Source organism: Corythoichthys intestinalis, chromosome 19, assembly GCF_030265065.1.
Source record: "Corythoichthys intestinalis isolate RoL2023-P3 chromosome 19, ASM3026506v1, whole genome shotgun sequence".
Classification (NCBI taxonomy): domain Eukaryota; kingdom Metazoa; phylum Chordata; class Actinopteri; order Syngnathiformes; family Syngnathidae; genus Corythoichthys; species Corythoichthys intestinalis.
Window position 1 is genome coordinate 635,868 of NC_080413.1, and position 27,801 is coordinate 663,668.

The 27,801-nt window shown below is 41.7% G+C and overlaps 1 protein-coding gene and 1 long non-coding RNA gene across 13 annotated transcripts in view; one reads left to right on the forward strand and one right to left on the reverse strand.

Moving 5' to 3' along the window:
* On the reverse strand, positions 1-26,388 carry map7b (microtubule-associated protein 7b). 11 transcript variants are annotated; one of them, XM_057822356.1, is made up of 17 exons: positions 24,664-26,388; positions 17,353-17,484; positions 17,200-17,277; positions 16,916-17,079; positions 16,653-16,764; positions 16,463-16,567; positions 15,106-15,216; positions 10,166-10,285; positions 7,980-8,128; positions 6,091-6,236; positions 5,379-5,720; positions 3,120-3,246; positions 2,944-3,048; positions 2,816-2,866; positions 2,283-2,392; positions 2,159-2,191; positions 1-2,063 (listed from the first exon to the last, which is right to left on the reverse strand). In XM_057822356.1, exons 1-17 carry the CDS (start codon positions 24,707-24,709, stop codon positions 1,853-1,855), a joined length of 2,142 nt encoding a protein of 713 aa, XP_057678339.1. In that variant the 5' UTR covers positions 24,710-26,388; the 3' UTR covers positions 1-1,852. The 11 variants fall into 11 exon arrangements, 10 of the variants coding, with proteins under 10 accessions (XP_057678339.1, XP_057678340.1, XP_057678336.1 ...); XM_057822357.1 differs by having other exon boundaries at positions 1-1,877; positions 1,945-2,063; positions 17,200-17,484; positions 24,664-26,386; XM_057822353.1 differs by having other exon boundaries at positions 7,980-8,104; positions 17,200-17,484; positions 24,664-26,387.
* The window catches only part of LOC130907369 (uncharacterized), a 22,305-nt gene continuing 18,808 nt past the window's right edge, over positions 24,305-27,801 (forward strand). For both annotated transcript variants that reach the window (XR_009061458.1, XR_009061457.1), the window contains exon 1: positions 24,305-25,534. This is a non-coding gene — a long non-coding RNA (uncharacterized LOC130907369). The remainder of the gene's footprint in view (positions 25,535-27,801) is intronic.

The window sequence follows — 27,801 nt, forward strand, 5'->3', positions numbered from 1 at the left end:
TATCATACATAAGATTTATTTTCAGTTTCAATAAATTTTCTGGTAAAATAGATCAACTTTCATACATTATTTATAGATATTGTCTGACGCTCAATTCATTGTCATGGTCAACGTCGGTTGGCAGTACTGCATTTTTCCATCATCTTCATTTCATTTCCAGCAAAATGATAAAACAACCTCCCATCCCATCCATTTGAAGTCAGAGGCTGCCAATGAATTGGACGTTTCGCGCCGCCAATGGCGGCCAAAGGGATAACAAATACTGTATGCATAAAGCATTGGACAAATACATACAGTATGTATGTACAAAAACGGTAAAATTTGAAGGAAAATATGACATTGAAACATACAGCTAAAAATAAGAAAATCAAAATCAATGTTTTAATGAAAAAAAAATCTATACATTTTCCTCCATTTTCAAATTATTTTCATTTTTTTATTTCAAATAATTTAGATTTTTTTTTTTCCCAACTTAAAATTCATTCTTTAAATTTTTGTTGTATTTTTCAATGTTATTTTCTGTTTTTTAAAAAGTTTATTTTCATGTACTGTTGTATCCCCGCAATGCTTTTCAACATATATGGCGGGAAACACTCAGGTGACTTAAAGTTCCAATTTGAGACCCCCAAATTTCAAAATTGTCCGATATGCACATGTGCTACATCATCGGAAAGCTTAACATCTAAATTTTCTGGTGAAATAAAAATTTTGAATAGGAGGCCATTTTTTATTTTTTTTTTAAACAGCAAAACCTATCTGGAGGTGAGAGCATGAAAGAGCAGAATTAAAGATGCCATGACTATCGCGTACGTACCTGGTTTCGATCCAAAAACTCCATGTAGCATGCATCATTGAGTGTCAAGACACAAATGTGAATGGCCACAGCTGGATTTTATGGGTGAAATATGGTAATCTAACATGGGTTGCGATGCAGAAATCGAAGATATCAAGGAGTGGTCAAGATTTTCTTTTTCATATATTTACCCTTTTAAACGTTTTTTTTTTTTCCCAATTTTTCTCTGTTTGGATCGATTATTTATCATCTAACATATTGGAGAGAATGTGACAGTTACAAAAAAATACAATTAAGCGAATGTTGTGAGGTAGATATCCGTGACTTTTTTTTACAGACACCAATTTTTTCATTGCGATCTAATTTGTTTAAAAGTTTAAAATATGTGAGTGAATCATTTTTAAAAAAAAATTTTTTTTTAACGAAATAATCAATTACATCAATTAATGATTCTAAGCTAATAATGGACATTTTGAATAATAATATACCTTCGTTTTATGGCTGGGTTAAAACATAAGCGGTCACGCCACGTCTGTAAACGGGAGTTTCCAGGGTAAAACGGACAAATTAAAAATAGTTCGGGGGCTTCATGCGCCATGAATCTGCTATGGCCGCATATAGACATATTGTTCTATCAAACATAGTTGTTATGGCTTATTAAAATACAGCAGTTTCTTTTACAGATGAGTGCAAGAGCAGAAACGGCTTTTTCAGTCTTGTCAGTGTTTTCCGCCTTATTGATTCAGACATCAACTGCTCATCTCGAGGCGCCATTGACGACGCTTAACGTCCAATTCATTTGACCGGGAGGAGGGGGGCGACGTTCGCCTAGGGCTGTCAATGCTAGGCAATGAGTTCAAAAGTTTTGCCCCAAAATCAAACACAGAAAAAAAAAATGGAAAGCCTTTCCAACTTTCCAGAGGTACTTCTCTATTGAAAGAAACCTCCTGAGATTTTGAAGCGTCTTTGGAGTGACCGTCTTTGGGGAAATGCGCCCGTCGCCGTTTTCGAGTCCCACAAAGCGTCCGCCGGCGTCCACTTTCGTACTTCCCGGTACAGTTAGGCGTCCCGTCTCAGGCGACATCTAAAAATAAAAAGGACGGAATTGAGCGGGGCCGAGAAACCGAGAGAAAAGAGCGGAATGGAAACACCTGTTCCCCGCCCCGCCGCGAGATCGTCCGCTCCGGCGCTCCGAGATTCGGGGAGGCCGTTTTCTTCCGACGTGGAACGCGAAGGCGGTTCGTGCCCTTCTTCCAACCGGCCGTTCTCCCTGCGGAGCCAATTCGGTCCAAATGTGGATTCGCGTACAGTGACCGTCACCGAGACGTTTTGGCGTATTGCCGCTTATAAAAACGCAAAGACAACCTTCCTACTGTTCCTTCGGCTTCAATGTTATTTCTCGAATGGCGACAGACGTCCGATCTCGTTTGAACTGGCTTTTTTTGCCCCATTTTTTTCACCATCGAGTATGCGGCGAGTGCGAGTCTACCTATGCGTGGGAGGGTCGCCGGCGGAAGTGTCGGGGGGCGCCGGGCAACCGTTGCTATGCGGGCCGCTGGTCCCTTCGGCCATGTCGCTGGTCTCGCCGGGGATTACTTTCTGGGAAAAAAATAGCATGCGATTCAAAACAGAAATACATTCTGGTCCTAAGATTCTAAAGTCCGGCAATAATAACATTTGCTCTCTTTAGGAAAAATTCATGTCCATTTCATTTCAACTGAGCGGACAGGCAGTGAACAATTCAGTACGCAAAAGCACAAGAGAGGGTTAACATCCCTTTTTTTTCTTGATTTAATATCATTCTGAAGTATCACCTCATTGGCTCAAATTGGATTGGACGTCGATGGCCGTCAATGGCAGTGAATGAGTTCAAATCTTTCACTTGTTTTTGATTGTTTTTTTTCATCATTAAAATAAATCATTTGCTGCAAATGAGCAACAAGAGGCATGAATAGTAAAGAAAAACCAGAAAGTAGTCCCTGAGCTGCCATTTTGAAAGTACTGTATTTCATCAGTTTTTACCTTGTCGGCGGTGTCAGAGCGTCTGGTCCTCTTCATGATCTCCTCCAGACGCTTGTGAGGAGAAGAATAGAGAAGCGACTTTTCAGCGGGGAGAGAGAGAGAGAGACGTCGGGCCGATCGACGCTCACCTTCTTCCTCTCCAGGCGCTCGGCCTCCTCTTTCTGGAAGTGTTTCTCCCGCTCCCGCCTCAGCCTCTCAGTCTCCTCTTTCTGCCGACTCTCTTCCTCCTCTCGCTGGAGGGAGAGCGTACGGCGACGTTACTTTCTTTGCCGCTCGTGGCCGCCGCCGCCGCTTTACCCCTCGCCTGTTTGTGGGCTTTCTCGACCTCCTCTCGCTCCCGCCTGAGTCGCTCCTCCTCTGTTCTTCTCTCCTCCTGCATTCTTCTGTCCTCTTCCTCGGCCTCGCGACGAGCCATCTCCTCCTCAGCTAACCTGAAGAGATGCCCGCCCCCTCACCTTTAGACCGAGAGGCGCTTCGGCGGCGTTAAAGAAAAGCGGCGGCGCAGCAGATGATTCCCCCTGCCCCAATTTTTTAAAAATAACAACACTTACGTTTTTCTTTATTTCAAAATATTTATGTATTTTTTTATTATTATGGTATTTTAAAAGATGTTTTTCCCTTTTGCTTTTTAAAGGCTATTTTTGTTTCCCAATTTTTTTTATGTTAAAAAATACATAAGATTCGCCCCACACACAAAATTACAAATAATTAAAAAAAAAATACTATCAAGAGTCTCTAAAAAAGAGGGGCCAATTGGGGTTATCCAGAGTATCACAAAAGTGAGTACACCCCTGGCATTTCAGCAGATATTTAAGTACAGTGGTACCTCTACATACGAATTTAATTCGTTCCAGGACCTTGTTTGTAAGTCGAAATGGTCGTATGTCGAGCAGGATTTTCCCATAGGAATACATTATAATTCCATTAATTCGTTCCAAAGCCTAAAAACATACACTAAATTCTTAATAAATACTGCTGGCACTGTTACAAATGGCAATTAAACATAGAAAAACAAATAAGTTATAAATAAATAATTCAGAATAATATAATAATAATAAGAATAATTAATAATTATTCCTGTAAATAATGTAACGAATCGGATTCTAATATGGCGGACACTTTTTACTGTCCCTGAACGCACCGCGAAGGTGACGTCTCAGTGAGATAGGTCGGTGCGGTAGAGATAATACTTTCGTTTTCTTGAGAGCGGTCAACTGCTTAAGACAATGGGCGTTTTGTGTTGGATAAGTTCTTAAATAAATGATAAAAACGTGACGAAGCTGGCGATTTCCTTGGCAATGTTACCACAATAATAATTGTCACCTTAACTTCTAAATAGTGGCGAACGGTGGTCGGAAGAGGACCATGGAGCTGTATTGTTGAGCCAGTTCAGGGACGCGCACCCCAAGCTCATATTTTTCTATAACTTGCATCTTCATTTCAAAGGTAAGCATCACTTTTTTCCTTGTTTCTCCAACTGTATCAACTTTTTTTGAAAACTGTGTTGATTTCTCACACAAGAAAATCCACCGTGCGTTCGTTTGCAGTGCTGTCATGTCGTCGTATTTCGAGCAACTCGTCGGATGTAGAAACAAATGGCGGCTCAAATTTTACGTCGGATGTCGAAAAGATCGTGTGTCGAAGTGATCGTATGTAGAGGTACCACTGTATATCTTTTCATGGTACAACACTGACAAAATGACACTATAAAAAGTAGTCTGTGTGCAGCTTATATAATAGTTCTTTATTTTCCTCTCAAAATATAGCCATTCATATCTAACCGTTGGCAACAAAAGTGAGCACACCCCTCAGAAACTACGTAGATCCCTAAATGTCCAAATTGAGTACTGCTTGTCATTTTCCCTCCAAAATGTCATGTGACTCGTTACAGGAGTGCTGTCAGCATTGCTGCAGAGATTGAAGAGGTGGGGGGTCAGCCTGTTCGTGCTCAGACCATACATCAAATTGGTGTGCATGGCTGTCACCCCAGGAGGAAGCCCACCTGTAGGACAGGGTTCCAGTAATCCATGTGCTTTGTTTACATGTCTTCGCAAACTATTTGCGGGCTTTCTTGTGTACAGTCTTCAGAAGAGGCTTCCTCTTGGGGTGACAGCCATGCACACCAATTTGATGTATGGTCTGAGCAATAACAGGCTGACCCCCCACCTCTTCAATCTCTGCAGTAATGCTGACACTACTCCTGTAATGAGTCACATGATATTTTGGAGGGAAAATGACAAGCAGTACTCAATTTGGACATTTAGGGATGTAGTTTCTAAGGGGTGTACTCTCTCTTGTTGCCAGGGGTTTAGATATTAATGGCTATATTTTGAGTTATTTTGAGGAGGAAATGAATGAACTCTATTGTATAAGCTGCACACAGACTACTTTTCATTGTGTCAAAGTGTCATTTCAAAAGATATACTTAAATATTTGCAGAAATGAGAGGGGTGTACACACTTTTGTGATACACCGTATCTCTCAAAATCCATACGATTCATTGAATCTGTCTCGGTGGCAGCAGCAATATTGTTGAAGGAATTTGATCTTTTTTTCTTCTGACCTGGCTCGCTCCTCTTGCCGCCGGCGCTCTTTCTCCTCCTTCTCTCTCTGCTCGCGGACCAGCCGCCGGTTCTCTGCCAGGATGCGAGCGGCCTCCTCCGGATCGGCGGTGCCGGCGGAAGGCTTGAGAGCCGTGTCCGAAAGCCGCCGGCGGTCAGAAACGGCCGTCGAGTCCGCGTTCCCGCCCGCCGTCGTTCGATCCTCTTCTGCTTCCGGGCCGCTTTCGGACGGCCGCGGGATCTCTGCGGGGAGCGCCGCGGGACGCCGGTTTCCGGGGTCCTCCGCGCCGGGGGATTTCAGCATCTTGGGGGTCGGGGGGCGTCCCTGTATCTTCTGAGGAGGCCTGTTGGCAGGGGAACGGCGCTTATTCTGACGGCGTTCGCTCACTCACGACCTCCGATCCGTTTGAACGCCGATCCGATTGTCGCCGCCGCGAGCGACCGGCAATTCAAATGGATCGAACATCTATCGCCGTGATTGGGTTAAACAAATACATAAAGCGTCCGAGAAAATATAGAAAATTATTCTGAAAAATACAGCAATTTTTTTTTAAATAGAAGGGAATGTCTAGGCGACTTTTCACTCCCAATTGATTAAGTTTTATTTTATACTATATCCTTCATTATGATTTTTTTCTAAATGAAGCATTTTCCCATTTTTAGTTGAGGTCAACTCTGCAACTGTTAGCATACGTGAAACAACACTTCTCCTACCTTCCAGGAGATGGGGCCATCAATTTAGTGTTCCTTTTGATAGGCGACGAGGAGCGGATTTTCAGAGGCAAGGTTAGAGCGGGACCCAGAGGCAGCGACAGGTTGCTCCACGACTTTCTGACAGCATCGGGGTTCTTTTGGGGGGTCTACAAAAGACTTACAATAACTTTTCCCGCTTTCTCCCCGTACGAGAGTCAAATCGCAGTAACTACAGTGAGCCTGCAGAAATCTAAAAAAAATGTATAAGGCGGAAAACACGTACAAGGCTGAAAAAGCAGTTTCTGCTCTTGCACCCCTCTTTAAAATAAACTGCTGTATTTTAAGCCAAAGAACGGTTGTTCGATAGAACAATATGTCTATATGCTGTTATAGCAGATTCATGGCGCAATAACCCCCCGAACTATTTTTAATTTGTCCGTTTTACCCTGGAAACCCCTGTTTACAGACGTCGCGCAACCGTCGTTTCAACCTAGCCATAAAAAGTAATCATATTTATTATTTGAAATGTCTGTCATTTTTAGCTTAGAATCATTCATTGATGTATAATATTTAGTTAAAAAAACAAAAAAAAAAAACACTGAACAAAATTATTCATTCGCATATTTTAAACTTTTAAACAAATTACGTCACAATGAAAAATTAGCGTCTGTGGAAAAAGTCACGGATATCCAACTAATAACTATCTCTTAATTGTATTTTTTTCGTTACTTTCGCTTTCCCCCCCATATTTAACATGATAATTAATCCAAACAAATACAAATTTGAAAAAAAAAAAAAAGAGAGAAAAAAACGTTTAAAAGGGTAAATATATGAAAATCAAAATCTTGACCACCCCCAGATGTCTGCGATTCCTTCATTGTTACATATATGACCATGTTTCACCCATAAAATCCCCCCAAAATCCGGCTGTGGCCATTCGCAGCTGTGTCTTGACACTCGGTGATACAGGTAAGTACGCAATAATATCTCGTTAAAATCGTGTCTTTTATCATGCTCTCGCGTGTTCTCACCTCCAAAAAAAAAAAAAAAACCTTTTTTTTTTTTTTTTTAAAATGCCCTCCTGTTCAAAATGTTTCTTCCCCCAGAAAATTGAGATTTTAAGCTTTCCAATGATGTATCACACATGCATATAGGACAACTTTGAAATTTGGCCAAATTGGAGGTCTCAGAGCAGAACTTCAAGTCACCTGTTTTCCACCACATACAATTCATTTTTAAAAAATGACAGTACATGTACCAGTATGTGCCGATACCACACAGGTGCGTATAGGAATCAGTATCGGGAGCCCAAAAAAATGGTATCGGCGCTAAACACTTATGTCTCGTAATGTTACGCCTTTTTTGTTTGCGCGGTGCCGATACTCGGTCATGACCAGAGGTGGGTAGAGTAGCCAAAAATTTGACTGAAGTAAGAGTAGCTTTACTTCTAAATATTACTCAAGTAAAACAAGTACTGCATTTGTTGAAAAGAACACTGAAGTCATGCGTCACATTGTGAGTAACTACTTACAATGTCTGACCTTTTTTAAAATAATGTTGTTTTTTTCCTCTAAGCACAACTTCATCTATATAAACTGTTTGAAAACATCATCCAAAGAGATCGAGTGCCCTCGAGTGGAGACAAAACATTGTTACCTTTTATTAGGATAACGGAGTCATTGTTGCGACGTCTCATTGGTGAAACCGAGACGGCCGCTGTCGGCATTTCTGTCAATACGCAGACTTAAGAGGAAAAATGTAGCGGAGTGAGAGCAGTGTTTCTTCTTCACAAATGGACTCAAGTCAAAAGTATCGCGTGGGAAAACTAAGCACAAAAAGCTACTCCAGTAAATGTAACGCGTTACTCGTACTACCCACCTCTGGTTGTAACTAAGAAGGACGAGTCCCACCTGCGCGATCCCGGCGGTCCTCCGGCGGGCGGGCGCAGACGTCTCCCCGCCCAGGCTGCGCTCGTGGCTGCGACTGTGAGACAGCGGGCGGCCCGGCGCCGCCGAGCCCACCGGGTGGCAGGACACTGAGCGAGGACACACAGGCATGTCTACGGTGACGCCGGTCGGTCGGGGGAAAAGTAAGCGGGAAAATGGAGGAAGAGGAGCGACAGCGAGGGAGGAAGAAGGCCATGCTTTTAGTTGAAGATGCAAGCCAGGAAACTGAAGCAAATTGCAGTAGACAGGAAGCAAAGAGAAAGAGCCCATCGGTACAAGAGTCCACAGCTCATGTGGGCGGAATTTCATTCCAGCTGATGTTTATATTCATCCACTGGAATCCACTCTTGATGTACAGAAATGAAACATAACATTGCATAGTACTGTAGCATCGCATCATGCATGCTTTGCAAACATCCCAAATATTCACACACGACAGAGGCTCCCTTCGCCACTAACATCCAATAACAAAAAGTTTCAATGGAATAAAGCCGACGAGTACCGTATTGGCCAGAATATAAGATGGCCCTGATTATAAGACAACCCCCTCTTTTTCAAGACGCAAGTTTGAAAAAAAAGACTTTTTGAATACCCAATTAATTTTTATACAGAAAATAATTACAGTACATCTGAAACGCGTGATTATAACAATATTAGGGCTGTCAAACAATTAAAATTTTTAATCAAGTTAATTACAGCTTAAAATTTAATCGTAATTAATCGCAATTCAAACCATCTATAAAATACGCCATATTTTTCTGTAAATTATTGTTGGAATGGAAAGATAAGACACAAGATGGATATATACATTCAACATACGGTACATAAGTACCGTATTTGTTTATTATAACAATAAATCAACAAGATGGCATTAACATTCTTTTAAAGCAATCCATGGATAGAAAGACTTGTAGTTCTTAAAAGATAAATGTTAGTACAAGTTATAGAAATTTTATATTAGAACCCCTCTTAATGTTTTCGTTTTAATAAAATTTGTAAAATTTTTAATCAAAAAATAAACTAGTAGCCCGCCATTGTTGATGTCAATAATTACACAATGCTCATGGGTGCTTAAGCCCATAAAATCAGTCGCACCCAAGCGCCAGCAGAGGGCGACAAAACTCCAAAGAAAACAAGTAGGCATTGCACTTCGCTGTCATTTTAACCTGTTTGAGCGGAGCATGTGCGTCAATTGCGTCAAATATTTTAACGTGATTAATTTAAAAAATTAATTACCACCCGTTAACGCGATAATTTTGACAGCTCTGAACAATATATTTGACAGAAAAAGCATGTTATTTTGCCTCATTCAAATCTTAATACCTGAACATTTAAATACGTAAACTAAAGTCCAATCACATTCGTAAATGAATGGCTTCTGGTTTTTGAAATGTAAATAAACCAATCCATTGTGATAAAACAACAAAATTGCAATAACTGCATTAACCATCAAAGTGAGGTCTAACTGTAACTGTAGTCTTGAAACAAATCTAAATAAGGAAAAACATTGCAATAAAATAATGCAAACGGGTTAAACTTGAGAGTAGCTGAGATCTGTCGTGACAGAACATCGCTTCAATGATATCTGGCGCCATCTAGCGTCGTGAATAGGTTAAATGTCTAGACCCCGAATATAAGACGACTCCCACTATTTCGGTCTTATTTCAATGCAAGAAACACCGCCTTATATTCGGGCCAATACGGTATATTAAAAAATGAAACACCTGGATCGTCTATCATCGTCAATGGCAGCCCCTCACCCCAAAAAATGGCTCGATTTAAAAAATAAATTGCAACACTGGGATTGTGCATTGCTATTAAAAAAAAAAACACCCCGATTCTCCGTCCGAAGTCAATGGCAGTACAAAAAAATGGCCACATAAAAAAAAATAATTAGCCAGTAAAAAAATGGATACATTTTGAAAAAAAATCAATGCGATCGACGTCGAATCCGTACGAACCGCAGGGCTCGGAGCGATCCGAAAACGTTATCCACGACACCCCGCGGAGTTTACGCGAGCTTCGAGTGCCTGTCACGGGCCGACCGAGGAAGTTTCAGACGGCGTTAAAGCTTTAAGTCGCACCAAATCTGATTAACGCAGAAAAGCGCGGGTCAAAAGAGCGCGGACCGCGGCGCCGCTCGGGCTTACCCCGTTGCTCTCCGGAGAGACTCGTGGCGCTGCGGCTGCGTGCCAGGTACGAGTGCGTGGGCTGCTGGAGGCGGTTGACCACGTTGCTCTCCCACGGCGTCAAAGGAAGGCGGCGCGGACCTGAACGTGCAGACAAACAGCAAATGGTAACTCTGGTGCAGCCGCGCTCCCGACGGAGAGAGCGACGCGCAAACCCTGGAAAGCAAACAGAGGAGCCCGAGATTTCAAAAGAGACGCGGTGAACAGATGAAATGTTTTACTGGGTGAAAATTGAAGGAATTCAGCCCCCCGGCGTAGCCGGCGGAACCGCAACAGCTGAACCAGTAAGCATCCCGCTGGCGCAGCCCCAACAAGTCGGCCGGAAAGGCCAAACTTCGCACGTTCACTCCGGTGTTAACCTTTTATACTGACTATTTTCAACGGTTTAAAGAAGGCTCACTGAAAACAGGTAGATCATTTTTTCATCGAGAGTGTTCAAAAAGCAAGGCAAAACAGACGACGGAGAGGCAATACTGGATCCAGGGTCCGCCAAAACAACGGATACGTCGAAATGTCCCCGAGAAGCGACAGTTGTTCGCTAAATTTTCAGTCTTTTGAAAACTGCGGTGGAGTGGGCCGGGCGGAAGGCGTGCCTGGGTGTTGTTTTAGGATCATCCTTCTGTGGCAGGTTTGGACGGTCACGTTCGTGTGTCATCTTTCGTGGCTGGGACGTGGTTGCCACGGCAACTGAGGCATGTCTTGACGTCTAAGGCGCTGCGCTATCAACCTGTTGCCTAGGCAGGGCGAGGGTGTTCTGACCCCACCGAAGAGATGCTGACGTCCTTTCCTTCGCTTATCAGGCGAGGGCTGATAAGCCGGTCAACTTTACTGTGTCAAATGGCATGGAGTAACGTCTCCATGCTTTACTATAATGAATGTGTTAGACGAATGTAAACAGTTATACGGTGTCTGTGAGAAAGGTAACTATCCCCTTCAAAATCTAAATCTTGAATCATTCATTCTTGAATGTTAATCTAAATTCTGGAATCCTGAATCCAAATATTTCGAGTGAGAATTGGCCAAGCGTTGGGGCTCGTCCTTTCCCTGAAGGCCGCTTGACGGGGAATGCCCTGGCGGCCCCCATTTTTCTATCTTCACGCATGACTAAGTGCAACTAGGAACATTCGGGTCAATGAGATGGTGGGTGCCAGGACTGGCGATCAAGTAGCATAGAGTAGGATGTCAATGCTTCCAGGTGATTTTCCTCATACTGGGTTCTCCACCTGACATTGGCGGAATTGAGTACGGCCCACCCTGCCAAATCGAGTTTCTTTTCGACTTGCCTTCCTTCGGTGACCAGCCCCCTACGGTGTCCACGGGTAATTATAATAAAATTACATAATGTTCTTAGGTGTTAAATGATGTATTTTTCTTCTTTGTTCTCCTCTTCTGTTTGCTTCCTTTCGCTTCTCTCTGCCCCCCCAATGCCTTTCTGTCTGCTGCTTTCTCCTAATAAAGAAAACAATATGAACAACCACAATGGTATTAAAAAAAAAAAAAAAAAAAAGATCACAGAACTGATTTGTGTACACAATGGGAGTCCGTCAAATTCCCATGTGACACATTAAAGCTGTGCAGTCTGTAAGGACACTCAGATTGACGCTCTACGGGGTTAAACAGAACAGGTTAAAAAAAAAAAAAAAGTTACAAGTTCCAAAAGAAAACCTTGAATTGTGCTCACATGTTCAAATAATGAATAAAAAAACAACCGCAAATAATGATACTCAGACACATGATATACATTGTATCAGAAAAGTGAGTACACCCCTGGCATTTCTGCAGATATTTAAGTATATCTTTTCATGGGACAATACTGACAAAATGACACTTTGACACAATGAAAAGTAGTCTGTGTGCAGCTTATATAATAGAGTTGATTTCTTTTACCCTCAAAATATTGCCATTAATATCCAAACCTCTGGCAACAAAAGTGAGTACACCCCTTATAAACTAGGTCCATCCCTAAATGCCCAAATTGAGTACCGCTTGTCATTTTCCCTCCAAAATGTTGTTTGACTCATTACAGGAGTGCTGTCAGAATTGCTGCAGAGATTGAAGAGGTGGGGGGGGTCAGCCTTAAGTGCTCAGACCATATGCGCCGCAATCTACATCAAATTGGTGTGCATGCTTCAATCTCTGCAGCAATGCTGACAGCACTCCACAGACTACTTTTCATTGTGTCAAAGTGTCATTTTGTCAGTGTTGTCCCATGATGATATACTTAAATATCTGCAGAAATACCAGGAGTGTACTCACTTTTCTGATACACTGTAACTATGCCAAAAACACAATTGGAGACTTACTTTCTTACATTTGCAACTAGATGGGAGCCATATTGGATGTGTCAAATTTGGCGGTCGTATCCTAACCTTAACTTGCCCGTTGCTTAAAATCAGCAAAGGCTCCGTCAAGTCCCGATTTGTCGGAGATGAAACATTTAACGTCACTAACCCAAATTTTCACTATGACTCATTCTGCTGTGCCAGGTCACAATCAAAAAAGCAACAAATCGTGGATAGGCGGCGCATCATTCCGCAACGGCGCGCACCCCGTCGTCCCAATTTCGCCCGCAGATCAGCTTCGTGTTGCGTATTTAAGGGGGTGAGGCGAAGATGAAAGCGGACAAATCGGGCAGGAATTCCACCCGCGCCAAAAATGCGTGACGTCGGTCCGGACAAAACCCACGCCGCGTATCCACAAAAACAAAAAGATTATCCCACAGAGGATTAGAGAAAGGGGTCAGGCAGCGGCGGGAGGTCCCTTTCACGCATACTGTACGTACAATGCATCTCGTCATCGCTAGTTATGTCATAAGAAGATCCGGGTGCCGTCGACGGCAATAGACGTCCCGCACCGTACCAGTTTTCAGGTGTTTTGCAAAAGCGGCCATTTGATTTATTGCAAACAATATTCTGCTTTCACTGTAGACTGCTGAAATCAGGATACTGTTTTTTTTTTTTTTTTTGTACTTTTTTAAGAAAAGCATATATGGTGGAAAACGCAGACAAGACTAAAAAAGCAGTTTCTGCTCTTGCACCCTTCTTTAAAATAAACTGCTGTATTTTAAGCCAAAAGAACTGTTGAGTTTGATAGAACAATATGTCTATATGCTGGCATTAAGCCCCCAAACTATTTTTAATTTGTCCATTTTACCCTGGAAACCCCCATTTACAGACGTCACGCAACCACTTTTGTTTCAACCCAGCCATAAAAAGAATTATATTATTCAAAATGTCTGTCATTTTTAGCTTGGAATCATTAATTGATGTCTAATTTTTAGTTTAAAAAAAAAAAAAAACGACTTAAAAAAATTATTCACTCGCATATTTTAAACTTTTAAACAAAAGACGTCACAACGAAAAAATTAGCGTCTGTAAAAAAGTCACGATATCTACTTCATAACTATTGCTGAATTGTATTTTTGTTACTGTCGCATTTCCTCCAACATTTTAGATGATTAACAATCGATCCAAACGAAGAAATATGAAAATGGAAAAAAAAAAAACCTTGAAAAGGGTAAATATATCAAAATGAAAATCTCGACCACTCCTTGATGTCTGCGATTTCTGCATCGCGACCCTTGTTATATTACCATGTTTCACCCATAAAATCCCCAAAATATCCGACTGTGGTTATTCACAGGTGTGTCATTACACTCGGTGGTACATGCTACATGGAGTTTTTGGATCAAAAATAGATAAGTACACAATAATATCTCGTTAAAATCATGGCGTCTTTATGCTCTCGCGTGCTCTCTCCTCCAGTTAGGGTTTTGCTGTTTAATTTTTTTTTTTTTTTAATGCCCTCCTGTTCAAAATGTTTCTTCCCCCAGACAATTGAGATTTTAAGCTTTCCAATGATGTATTAGACGTGCATAACGGACAATTTTGAAATTTGGCCAAATTGGGGGTCTCAGAGCAGAAATTCAGTCACCTAAGTGTTTTCCGCCATATACAGTGGTACCTCTACATACGAAATTGTAGGGTGTAAGGTGATGATGCTGGAACTTTTGTTTGGTGCTGATCCAGTGAGATTTACAAAGATGACTGCCTGAAGAAGACATCAAAATTTCCTCAATCCTTGATGATATGGGGCTGCATGTCAGGCAAAGGCACTGGGGAGATGGCTGTGGTTAAATCTTCAATAAATGCACAAGTTTACGTTGGAATTTTAGACAGTTTTCTTATCCCTTCAATTGAAAATATGTCATTTTCCAAGATGACAATTTATAATGCCACGAAGCTAAAACTGTTAAAGCATTCCTTGGAGAAAGACTCATCCAGTCTATGTCATGGCCTGCAAATAGCCCAGATCTCAACCCTATTGAAAACCTGCCAGTCTCCACAGCAAGGCTCCGACCTGCAAGGATGATCTGGCAACTGCAATCAAAGAGAGTTGGCACCAAATTGATGAAGAATACTCATCAAATCCATGCCTCAGAGACTGTAAGCTGTCATAAAAGCCAGAGGCGGTGCTACTAAATACTAGGGATGTGTTTTGATTGTTATTTCTTTGTTCCTCATGATTCCATATTTTTTTCATAATTTCTTTTAGTGTTTCTGAATGCTAAAGAGTTGCACTTTTCAACTGATTCATTATTTTTTCAAGCTTTTTATCCGAGTTTTGTTCTACATGATAAAATATCCGAGTGAGTGCTCGTCCGAGACTGGCGGTTCCATACTTTTTGCTAGGGGTTGTAGAAACAAATGGAGAGTCAAATTTTACGTCGGATGTCGAAAAGATCGTGTGTCAAGCGATCGTATGTCGAGGTACCACCGTATAAGAAAAAAAATCTCTTCTTTTTAAAATACGTACTGCACATAAAAAGAGCGAGAGCCAGGAGACGGCGGCCGGAGAAATACGCCGTGTACTAGAAAGAGAATTTTTATGCTTTGATTTACCTCGGTCAGGCGAGCGGAGGAGCGTGGCGGAAGACGAGGACAGACGCTTGGTCATCACCGGGTCGTGCTGTTTGGATAAGTTGACCGTGGACACGGACCTTCTGTCGGCATCTGCAAGGAACGCCCGCCCGCTCGAATTGAGAAAAGGAGATCAACAGACAGCTTTGCTAAAATTCGGTTGAGAAATGTCGTCAAATGGGGAAAGTGCTCGTCTATCGGCTAAGGGACAACTGTCGTTACAACGCGTGGGGTGCCCGCGTACCGACAAGCACTTTCAATGACATCCATTCATGGCTAATTCATGATTGCCATGAATTCATAATGGCAGCCTTACCATTAAAAATACTGAAGGAAAAAAGTACCGTATTTTTCGGACTATGTGTCGCACCTGAGTATAAGTCGCACCAGCCATAAAATGCCCAACGAAGAGGAAAAAAAACATATAAGTCGCACCGGAGTATAAATCACATTTTGGGGGGAAATTTACTTGATAAAATCCAACACGTAGAACAGATTTGTCATCTTGAAAGGCAATTTAATATAAAAATACAATAGTGAACAACATGCTGAATAAGTGTACAGCGCATGAACAACAAAATGCGAATATACAGGCCTCACCAGGACGCTACGGCTCGGTCCTGGCTATACAGCGAGCTAAACTCCCAAATGACGATGCTGGACGTCCGTATCATTCGCTGAATCAATTTCGTCCTCGATACCAAACAGGTTCCCATCAACGTAAATAAATGATAATTAGCTGATATTACAGCTCAATGACACATTCGGTTAGCATGCGTTCGCTAGCATTAGCACATCGTTCAAACTCTCTCTCTCGCCCACTCGCTCAGAGACGCTGCATAGCTGTCCGTCTTCTTCTGGCGTGTGAGCACGCTTCTTTGCGTAAACAAGTGCGAGTACGCCCCCACTTGGGCGTGAAAGCGTCACAAACTAAAAGCATGCATTTCAATATAGAAAAGGCAATAATACAATTGAACACACATTGCCAAAGCCAGAACGCGAACATGGCCATAGCTATTAAGAGTTATTCAGATAACTATAGCATAAAGAACATGCTAACAAGTTTACCAAACCATCAGTGTCACTCCAAAACACCAAAATAACATGTGAAATGCTATCATGTGTTAATAATTTCACACATAAATTGCTCCTGAGTAGAAGTCGCACCCCCAGCCAAACTATGAAAAAAAAACTGCGACTTATAGTCCGAAAAATACGGTATATGTATTTGTTTTTCTACAAATAGCCTGGCCTTCCTTGGATTTCGATGTCAATTTAAACGGATACGCGTGTACCCCGCTGGCAAAAATCAACACGCCCGCTAGCTAACGATATTCACATTGGGATCCGGTGATCTCGTGACGGCGGCGGACACCGAAAGCACCGGGCGCGTGCTCCGGTCCGGCGAAGACGAGCGGATAGAGGGAAGCGGATTCGACAAAACCTGGGCCGGGATGGAGCGATGCGGAAAACAGAGACAGAGAGTGAAAAAGCGGTCGCATCGGCCCGCAACCTCGGGCGACGCGTACCGGCATGGCTGCCGTCGGCGGGCGGGGGGCCGCCCCAGGACCAGCGGTTGGCCTTGGCTCGGGTCACCTGACCCCGCTCCATGGTCCGCCGCATCACCGCCTCGTGACGAACCTTGGACGGCAAACCGTAGCCATTAGGTTTCAATGGCAATTGCGTGGCTTACCAAGAAAAGGGTGTATTCTAAACCGGGGTCGAGGCGAACTGCATGTCGTTTGTCTTCGTGATTGAAGAAACTCGAAAAAAAGAGGCGTCGGCGCATCACCTTGTCGTCGGCCATCTTCTGCCGTCGCTTCTCCTCAACCGCCAAGCGTCTCTGCTCTTCCTTGAGCCGCTGTTCCTCCAGCTTCCTCCGGCGCTCCTCCAGATGCTTCTCGTAGTGGCGACGGGCTCGCTCCTCCCGCGCCTGCCACGTGGCCTCCTTGGCGGCTGCCGCCAAAGATCGCATCGCACGCTTAAATCGGCATCGCAAATCATACCACCACAAATACAATTACGCGTACGAACCGATGCGCCGTGAGTTATGAGGCTGAAAAAAAAAAGACTCACCGTTCTGCTTGTCGCGTTCCTCTCGACGCTCGCGGGCGAGCCTCAGCCTTTCGTCCGTTTTGTTGAAGAGCAAAGAGTCTAAAAAACAAAGATTTTTCCCGTGTGAACGGTGTGGTTTTGTTTGTTTTTTTTCCCCCACCGGTCCCGACTCGCCTAATTTGTTTGCCGCCGCGTTGTCGTCGTCGGGGCTGTGGCCGGTCGACGTCGGGGCGGGAGAGCGGATCGACGAGCCGGGCCGGGCGGGCGAAGACGCTCCGTCGTCGTCGTCCGATTTATAGAAGGACGCTGAAGAAGATGAGAACGTCCAAAATGATGGCCATTTTTTTTCTTATTTCTTGGGGGACTTGATTTTTCTATTTTATTGGTAAATCTTAAAGAATCAGTCGTGAAAACAAGGAGAAACAAGGGCGGAGCTCAACTTTTGATTCACCTACTGCATATCGAAATGAAATTAGCAAACAACAAGCAATCAATAAGAAATCAATCACATAGAAAAAATATATATATTTGACGCAAATAAAAATGAGGTGTACAAGTTCCACAAAAAAGGGATCATCGGGAAAATTCCCTATATGACTATTTATTGTGATGAGATGGTGACACCGTGCTGGTTTTTATAACACGCGAACGTTGTCTCCAAATAAAACTTTGCCATTGTGACAAGTGCGACCAAATTACAAAAAGCCCTACAGTCAGTGCTTTAAAAAGAAAATTAAAAAAAGCTGTAAATGAAGAACAAGACAAATACAATACCATTCAGGTAAAGTGCAACTAGGAACAGCAAAAACAGGACTTGGCCATATGAGGTAGACCATTTCAGCCTTTGTCCAGGACCCTAACAGCTATTGGGTAGAAACGGTTTGTCAGGCAGGCGGTAGAGATCAGCTACCCATATATTAGCATTCAGCTAACAAGTTTTTGGGGGGGAATAAAGGCACGCTGAATAGATGCCATTTCATGGACAGCGCGTGTCCTCTACTGTATTTCGTTGGATATTGAAGATCAAGCAGGGTATATTCGACCACTACGAAAACCTCAAGATAGGACTCTTCGTTCACTATCCGCTAAATGGAACTCAGGCGAGTCCGTCCGTTTGTTCGCTAGTGGAGGGGGGGAAAAAAAGGCCTAGAATTAGCAACAAGGTCAAACTGAAATCCAGCTTGTTTGTATCAAATTGCATGAGCGGCATGCCAAGGGCCAAACTAATCTGTCCCAGAAAATTCAATTAAATCCCCATCACAGAAACATTTCAACAAATGGACTTCATTTTGGACTTTTACACACTGCTGTTGTCACAGCATTTTCAATATCAATACTTCCAAAAAAACACTAACCGAGTATTGATAACTTTGCAAATGAAATACGGAATCCGGATGTAACATTTGGCTATGCATATTTTTTTGAAGAGCCTATTTGCAGTATTATCAGTCCGAACGAACCAAATTCATGTGTGGAGTCCCTCAAGGGTCAATTCTTGGACCACTCTTATTTAACATCTATATGCTTCCCCTAGCTCAGATTATGGAACAGTATGACATCTCCTATCACACCTATGCAGATGACACACAACTCCCCACATGATTATAGTCCCTTGGTCTCCCTGAGTAAATGCATTCATCAAATCAATGAATGGATGGATGTGCCAGAATTGTCTCCAGCTAAATGTGGAGAAGACAGAAGGGATCCTTTTTGGGCCAAAAAAGGAAAAGTCAAAGATAAACACACACCTTGGCACAATGTCACTTACAGCTACAAATCAAGTCAGAAATCTTGGCGTAATTATTGACTCAGTAGCCATCTGAAGTCCGTCACTAAATCTGCTTACTAGCACCTAAAAAATATAGCCAGAATTAAGGGGCTTCTGACTCAACAAGACATGGCAAAACTTGCCATTTGCCATTTATGCATGCATTCATTTTCCGCAGATTGGACTATTGCAACGGTATATTTACAGGTCTTGTTAAAAAAAAAACAGTCAGGAAGCTGCAGCTAGTACAGAATGCTGCAGCCAGAGTCCTCAAAAATACAAGGAAACTGGACCACATTACACCGGTTTTGAAAATCGTTACACTGGCTTCCAGTGAGTCAAAGGATAGACGATAACATACTACAACTACAAAACACTTAAAATGGCCTTGGACCAAAATACATGCTTGATTTGTTAGATTCCTATGAAACATCTAGACCCCTAAGGTCGTCTGGAACCGGTCTCCTGTATGTTCCAAGAACAAGAACCAAGCAGGGTGAGGCAGCATTTAGTTATTATGCTCCTCACCTTTGGAACAAGTGACCTGAAGGTCTGAAGTATGCTCAAAGTGTAAGCTCCTTTAAATCAGGGCTAAAAACGCTCTTGTTTAGCACAGCATATCCATAACTGTCTACAGTGCCTTGCAAAAATATTCGGCCCCCTTGAACCTTGCAACTTTTCGCCACATTTCAGGCTTCAAACATAAAGATATAAAATTTTAATTTTTTGTCAAGAATCAACAACAAGTGGGACACAATCGTGAAGTGGAACAAAATTTATTGGATAATTTTAACTTTTTTAACACGATTGTGTCCCACTTGTTGTTGAGTCTTGACAAAAAAAATTAAATTTCATATCTTTATGTTTGAAGCCTGAAATGTGGCGAAAGGTTGCAAGATTCAAGGGGGCCGAATACTTTTGCAAGGCACTGTATATATTTCAATCTATTTGCTTTCTATTCCTCTTGTGCTTTATCTCCATTGCTAATTTCAATTATTATTAGTAGTAGTAGTATTTTTTTTTCTTATTCTATTTGTGATTAAATGCGATTTTTATGTATAATTTTATTTCCTGTTTCAATTGTCTTTTTTACGTTCTATTGATTTAATGTGATTTTTGTGATCTTCATGTGATGTAAAGCACTTTAAATTGCCTTGTGTTGAATTGTGCTATATAAATAAATTTGCCTTGCCTTGAGCGGAAGGTTACCCCATTGAAACACGACAAAAAAACTCCGCCCTGATGTATTTCAATGTTTTATTCCCTAAAGGACACGTGGAACAAAGACGTAAAGGCATTGCGTGTCGGCATCTGTAGAACACGGAGCGAGCCGAGTACCGACACGTCGACGGCGAGCGCCTCGGGTGCTTGCTCAGCATTGGAACCGGTTTCATGTTGGCTTTTGGTCAAACAGGAAAAGTTGGACCGGCCGGCGTCTCTCGTCCTGCTGTACGTAGCTCCGCGGGTGAAAAACTGGCAGCCCGGGGGCCCCAACTGGCCCTTCGTATTAGTTTGCTTGGCCCGTGAAAAAGAATCACATCATCTTTTTTTTTTCACATGGAACATTTACTGTTTTTTTTTTTTTAAATATATATAAAATATTGCCCCCCCCCCTTTTGTCAAAATATAACCCCCCCCAATAATAAGTATTTACCCCCCCATACTTTTAAAAATGTCAATAAGATATAAAAAAATTAGGTCAATAAAATAAGCTTTTTTGGGGGGAGGGGGGGGGTTGTCCCATCTATGAGTTCATCACTAGCAGATGTGCAATCCATTTGAAGTGGGAGTGCCGGCAGCGACTTCAAATCGATTGCCGTCCATGGCAGTTAGCAAAGTGTCAAAACGAAAATAAGACATTTAGTTCAGGGACGTAAATGATGTTGCGAAGAAAAAAGTAGCCTTTTCTATTGGAGATGCCACGCCTCACCTCACCTAAGAAGCTTTTACCTGGATTCTGCATCTTGACTTCCGTGCTTTGACGCCCTTTTAGATCAGATCTTACTAGTCAGACGGGAAATCGGTACATCCTGCCAGCATCCTAAACGGGTCGAGATAAGTGCGCATTTAAGGTCCATGATGCCGATAACGATGATTGGAAAGACAGACTATCACGGTCCTTGGGAGTGACAGGTTGTGGCAACTCTCCAAAGCTTCCTCTTTTGTCCACAACCGTGTTTTCAGAGTTAATCTGGGCCGGGCCGTCCGTCCGTCCGTCCCAGCCCCCTCCCTCATATCCCGTCATTCAGATTAAACTGCGAGAGCGGGCGATTAATGCCGCGTCGTCCGGCTAGCGAGCAAGCGCACTGCGCGGCTCCCGACGTCCCCTTTAGCCTCGAGAGGATTAGCCCGAGCTAACGCCCAGCTAAAAGCTGGGCCGGGCCGCACGGGAGGGCGACGCTTCCTTTCCCGCCCTGACCAAGATGGCCGCAACGACGATTCACGGATCACTCAATTAGTCAGTCGACGACTATTTTGACCGCCGATAGAGTCAGATTGCTCCCTTCCCAAGGATGGATTGGACATCTATCGCCGTCATTGGCAGTGAATAGAAAATATTTGGTTCATACAGTAGTCACCTAAAATTTTTATTTTTTTAATTAGAAAAAAATAATAATAATATTCTTGAAAATTGTTTGTTTTAAATTAGAAAATCAAAAGAGGAAAATACTATGATGGCTTTATTAACGCAGCAAAAATTATTTATTTTTTTCTATGCTTATTTTTATTTAGAAAAACAAAATGTTAAATTCCCATTCATTTAAAAAAAAAATCACTTTAAAATTCATTTTAAAAAATTTTCTTATTTTTCCAAGCTATTTTTAAAAAACGGGGGGGGCGGGGGGGGGGGTTGGTGAGACGAAAAATTTTTGAAATCAATTTATTGCTTTTTTTAAAACTAAAAAAACAAGGGGGGAAACTTTCAACTTATTTCTATAAAGTACAGTCATTTACAAAAATGTTTTTTTTTTTTTTTTTTCCCATCTAATGATTTTGAATCAAAAAGCCACACTGGCTAAAGTCATTGGCGAGGAGTCAACCAGCCGTGCCCTTGTCCTCCAGTTGGAGTCGAACGTACATGGACAAACCTTCCTTTCTCAACTGTTCTGACCTACATTCAATCTTCCTCCAGATAGCAACTCTCTGTTTTTGGCCTTCCTCTTCCTCAGAGACGGTAAATCGGGCCCGGAGCGAGCGCCTGCCTACCTCTTCTCGCTCTTCTTCCATTTTAGTCTCCGAAAAAGTCCCGGCCGGGACGACGGTCCGCGTCCTCGTCTATAAGGCGGCCGTTTCCCCCATTTGTAAACACGTGGACGGGCCCAGGAGCAAAGTGCAACGAGCGACAAACCGCTGTCTGAGCTATGGTCATCCTCAAATTGGGCCAGTCAAGTTCAGAAAAGACCACATAATCCACACGTAAAAGTGTTTCTTTGCTAGTCATACCTACAAAAACTCCTCCCATTTCCCCATATTACTGTAGATGCATCCAAGTTGCCTCAGACTTAAGTCATTTCCTGCCATTAACAGCGATAGACGTCCAATTTATGAAAACCGGGAGGGGCTGCTGCAAACGCCCACATTTCAGTGCCATTGACGGCACTAGATGTCAATAGCAGCCAATGATGTGAATAAGTGCCCTGTCAGGGTTCAAAATCATCCTCATTTGTGCATGGAAGGGTTATATTTATTTATTCTACACACATAGGTGGAGTTTGACTTTTGGGGCAGGGGGGCACAACATGTTGATGACCCCGAAATGCAGTGTCAGCAATAAAAATATCTTACAAGAATATTTATAATAAGTTGACAATGACTTTTTTGTTTCTCATCATTCTTGAGGGGAATTCTAAATCAGGCTGCTTAAGCAATACTTTTCGCCAAGATTGTCGTCCATTGAATATGGTACGCCCGCCGGTGTCGTGCCAATGTAGTTACCCCAGTCAAAAATTGTATCCCCTGGGCAGAGCCATATGGAGGCAGATTTGTGTCTTTATTATTCAATCCAAAAAAAAGTTGCTTCAATAAAAAGCTTCGATCAAAATATATATTTCAAACAAAAAAAAAAGTAAACTAAAAAAATGCATGTGAAAGCTATTTTTCTTTGATTTATTTATTTATTTTTTTTGATTGAAGCAACTTTTTTGAAGTAATGTTGATTTGTGTTTGGCCACACTTTGGCTAGGGGACTTTTGTCTTTATTATTCAATCAAAAAATAAGTTGCTTCAAACAAAAACAAAAAAATCAAAAAGAAAAATCACTTCAATCAAAAAAAGAAAAATTTCAATCATGGAAAAAGTTTTTGAATGCGAAAAAAATATTTGGATTGAAAAATTTGCATTTGAACTCTTAATTTTTCCATTGAAAATGTTTTCTTCGATTGTAGCAATCCTTTTTGTGTTCGGGCCAGATGATGGGTAGGAAATTTGTGTCTGAATCATTTAATCCCAAAAAAGTTGCTTCAATCAAAAAAAAAAAAAAAAATTTTTCAATCAAAGAAAAAAATCATTTGAAAAATAAAATTGCCCTCCCCTATTTTTTTTGTTGTTGCTGAAAATTATATGCAAAGCAAATGACCGTCTAAGTTGCTAGTCACATGATCTGTTCGAAAAATAATTTTGACCCATTATAATTTTTTTTTGTTCATTTAATTCACTTTTGTTGCAGTTTTATTGCTTTACAACTTATATATATCGGAAAGTCAATTACATGCAGTGACACTTTTTGGCCACCGGGGAGGGGGGCTGGCACCCCCTTAAAATCTGCTTATGTAATACACATGCCCGCCATCCCAGTGAATAAATAGTATTCTCGTATTTTTATTGATGTTTTATCAAAAAGGCGGAAATGGTCCTCATCCATCAGCCGTCATCAATGGCCGCTAAAGTGAAATTATAATACCGTACTATGTCTTTGTTGTTTTTATTTTCATTCAACAATAGAAAAAGACCAAACGCCATCGGAAAATAAACTCATTTAAGACTCGATACCAAACACATCCCAGCACTCCCAGTCGAAGTATATTGAACGTCTATCGCCGTCAATGGTAACTAATGAGTTTATTTAAGAAAAATGATTAAAGCCGTTAGAACAGGCCAGGGGGATAGTTCTTGATGTGTTTCAGCGTTGTACGTGGTAATATGCCAAAGTTACGGCGTGGTCAATGTAAAATAGCTTTTTTTTAATGTATTTATTTATTTTAAAGCAACTCCGGTTCGTTTTTCACCAACCGTCAAAGACAGTCAATGTTCAAAATGAAACTCATCCGTAAACGCGTGCACATATCCGGGTTTAAAGGACACTCAATAGCCAGCGGGGGACTTTCGAAAAGAGATTTGACGTGTCGGAAAAGGTATCGTTTGAGCTGATTGACCGCGGCGACATGCACCTGTCGCGTTAAACCGAGTCTTTTACTCGAACCGTCAGCGGCAGGTGTGCGAGTGCTAGGCTGGCGGCTTTAAATAACAACAATGGCGGTAAGCAAACACTTTTCAATCGTTTCAAACCGCAAAAGTTGTTGTACTCGACGTCAAAGGAACCGCTTTCGGAGTTTTTTTTTCTTTTTAATCCTTCTCTCGTGACCGGCGACGGCCGTACTTCAGCTCTCTCCTTCGTCCAAACGCGCCCAACAACGCCAGTAAAGTAGTCGTTTCTTCTGAGTCACTTTTTAGAAGAACATTGACTGCTTGGTCAAAGTTTTGAGGCCGCGGGGACTCACCTTGGGACGCCGGAGGAGATGCGTCGCTGCCATCCCGGTCCGCCATTTCTGCTGACGTCACCCGGAGAACCTGCCCGGAGGAGCCCGGCTCAACTCCCCGCCTCCCTCACCTCCCCGGTCGGACAGGTAAGAGGCGAAAGGCGCCCCTCCCCCGAAAGACTTTTAGACGGTCTACAACACTCGTCGTAAGTTACAAAACGGTCCCAACGGTCTTTCGTATTTGAAAATGTTCGAATTATAAGCAGCGCGCTTGGAAACTTTTTGATAAATTATTTTGACAGTATTATTGTGACGCTGACATCTATGGGCACACACCCGGCAATGCATCTAGTTTAGTTTAGGGGGCGTGGTATACGCAGGCTAGGTTGTGATTGGCTGTTTAGCTGAGACCTTTTTTTTTTCTTCCCCCCATTTATATTACACATTAGATTTGCACTCCCCTACCCTTTTATTAAATTGAAATCAAAATTAATGTACTCTAAGACTCTTTTAACTCAACAATGTTTCATTAAATAAATGATAAAATGTATATGGACGCAATATTTAAAGGCAGTTTAGATCCTTACTAACTACTACTTACATATTTGCCATGCATGTGTGACACCCACAAAAGAAAACACGATAAATGTGTTATTTTCAGTGTTTTATATATGTACACATATATGTAGTTACAAGGGAGTTAGAACTGTGACATTAATCCTGCCTGCAATGTCCAGTCATGACAGTAGGGAGCAGTATAAGCCTGTTGCTTTCAGAGTAACATGCACTCGGGCCTAGTTACATCCGGAAAAACGCCATTTAATATTTTTAGATGTTTCCTGCAACGGCAAGACGCTTCCTGTTGTCAATCCATTTGTGTCATATATTTCAGGTTAGTACAGCTTCAAAAACCCTGAATTGGATTATAAACGATTTCCAATTCAAGACAATGAATTGAATTTCCTTGTGTTGAATTGTGCTATATAAATAAATTTGCCTTGCCTAATGTAATTTTATGTTCATAGTTTTATGGCGAAGTTGGATGCTGGGTGTTTATTAACTAGTGGAAGGCTCCTCTACATAACGGTCTTTTCAACTACTTAAAATGTAATTATCACGCCATTATTGTGTGCTGTAAATATTGAGTTTATTATTTTTCAGTTAAATGTTATTGTATTTTGTTATTAATGCCAATTTGCCAACTGTCTGTTTACTAGCACTTTAGCAGTGCAGCTAACATTAGCTACCACAAAAGTTGTACCGTTACAATAAGTTACTGCAGTAACAGTTACTGAAATATGAGGAGTACTATAATAATATAATTTCTGGATTGATGAGTAATCTAACATGGTAAAAAAATATTGAATATTGCGATGTTTTTGGGATGTTAGTGAGAATATTGTCTATGTGTAATAATGTGTTTCAACTGACAAGATGAATGTTTTATTGTACAAACGACAAGAAGATGGACATTTTAAATAATATGAATCTGAGAAAAAAGCAGAGGTTTTTGCTTGTTAATAAAGATTCTGGATGTTTCCTGCAACGGCAAGACGCTTTCTGTTGTCAATCCATTTGTGTCATATATTTCAGACACACAACTTAAGGGAGTTCCAGAGCTGGGGGGGAGCAATGACTAAAAGCTCTGGAACCAAAGGTGGAGAGGTGGACACGGGGGACGGAGAGGGGAAGAATAGTGGTAGAGCGAAGTGAACGGGTTGGATTGTTTAGAGAAGTGAATTATTTTCATTATGTTCAGACTTATATTTACCCCTTTTTCACGGCTGAATGTGCTAGTCCACCCCCTCCAAACTCATGTTTGATTGACTGATGACTCGACCCCCCCCCCCCACACACACACACACACACACACACACACTGACCCGACGAAAATACAACATGTCGCCAACATGTCGCCTCATCCTCCCCCTTCAAAGAGGAGGGAGGGATATTAGAATTTTTTTTTTCAGTCAGCAGCAGCCACGATAAGTAATGTAAAAAGACGTCAATGTTATGGAGGTGAGGAACACACCACTAATTTTGCTACTGAAATTTTGCCACAGCTTGCATCAGAGTTTGCATAACATTAAACTGTGTGAATTTGCTAACCTGCAAAACTCGAGCTGGAAGCTGCTTAGAGAGAAGTGCCCTCCACTTTTGTGTATATTTTCTGCTGTTAACATTAATTAAACTGTGAGAAATGTAGTGAACCGAGGTTCACCCCCTTCTACCCAATTTTCATGTTTGTTTTGTTTATGTGGTCTTAAAGCAACACTTGGTAACTTTTCAGTTTTGGTCGATTTTAGCGACACTCGTGGACAAGAGCGGTCATTTTTTGAACACTGTGTTTCCCATGAGGACCAGTGCATGAGCGCATAGTGTCTTCCTATGAGGGGCGTAACAGAAAATAATTGAGAAGCACTGGTCTAACTCAATAGATTTTGCAATGATCAGTTAGCCTATCAAATAATTAAGTTCATATTCATGAGAAATGTAGCCCTGACACCCGTTTAACCAATCTGTTTGGTCTTATGAATGTCCCATCCCCAGCAAAAAAGTGTACATGCATGTTATGCTGTTATATCGTCCCTACCAATGTTGAGCCCAAAGCCTGACGTGACGGGTTTCCACTCCTGCGACCTGTTACACATGCTGTATTTACTGAAAACTGCTTATCATTGTGAAAAAAGCATTCCAAGTCCGTTGTAATGTAATAGAGGTACAGAAGATGAAATAATGCATTAATTTGTTGTTTTTTAGAATATCAAAATATTTGCTTTTTGTTTTTGCTCTAATTGTTGTTCATTTTCTAAAATACATAAAAACATACTATTGCACTGTCAAACCCTTAAAACAATTTGGAGAGTTTTTTGCTCAACAATGTCTCTTAACTACTAATCCACTATAGTTGAGGATTAATTGGACAATGATCGCTTCAAGGCCTCACAGTCATGGGCAGTAAATGATTAAACATAAGACAATCTAAATGACAATTCAAACAAAATGTATTTGATGCAAACGTTAAGTTCAATATTTTAATGTAAATGTACTGATATCTGTACTCGCCATTCGCCTGATTTTATTCATTCTTGTTCTAAAGACAAATCTCGTGTGAATAAGAGAAGTAGAAACTGCTTAAATTTGTGACAAATGCGTCAT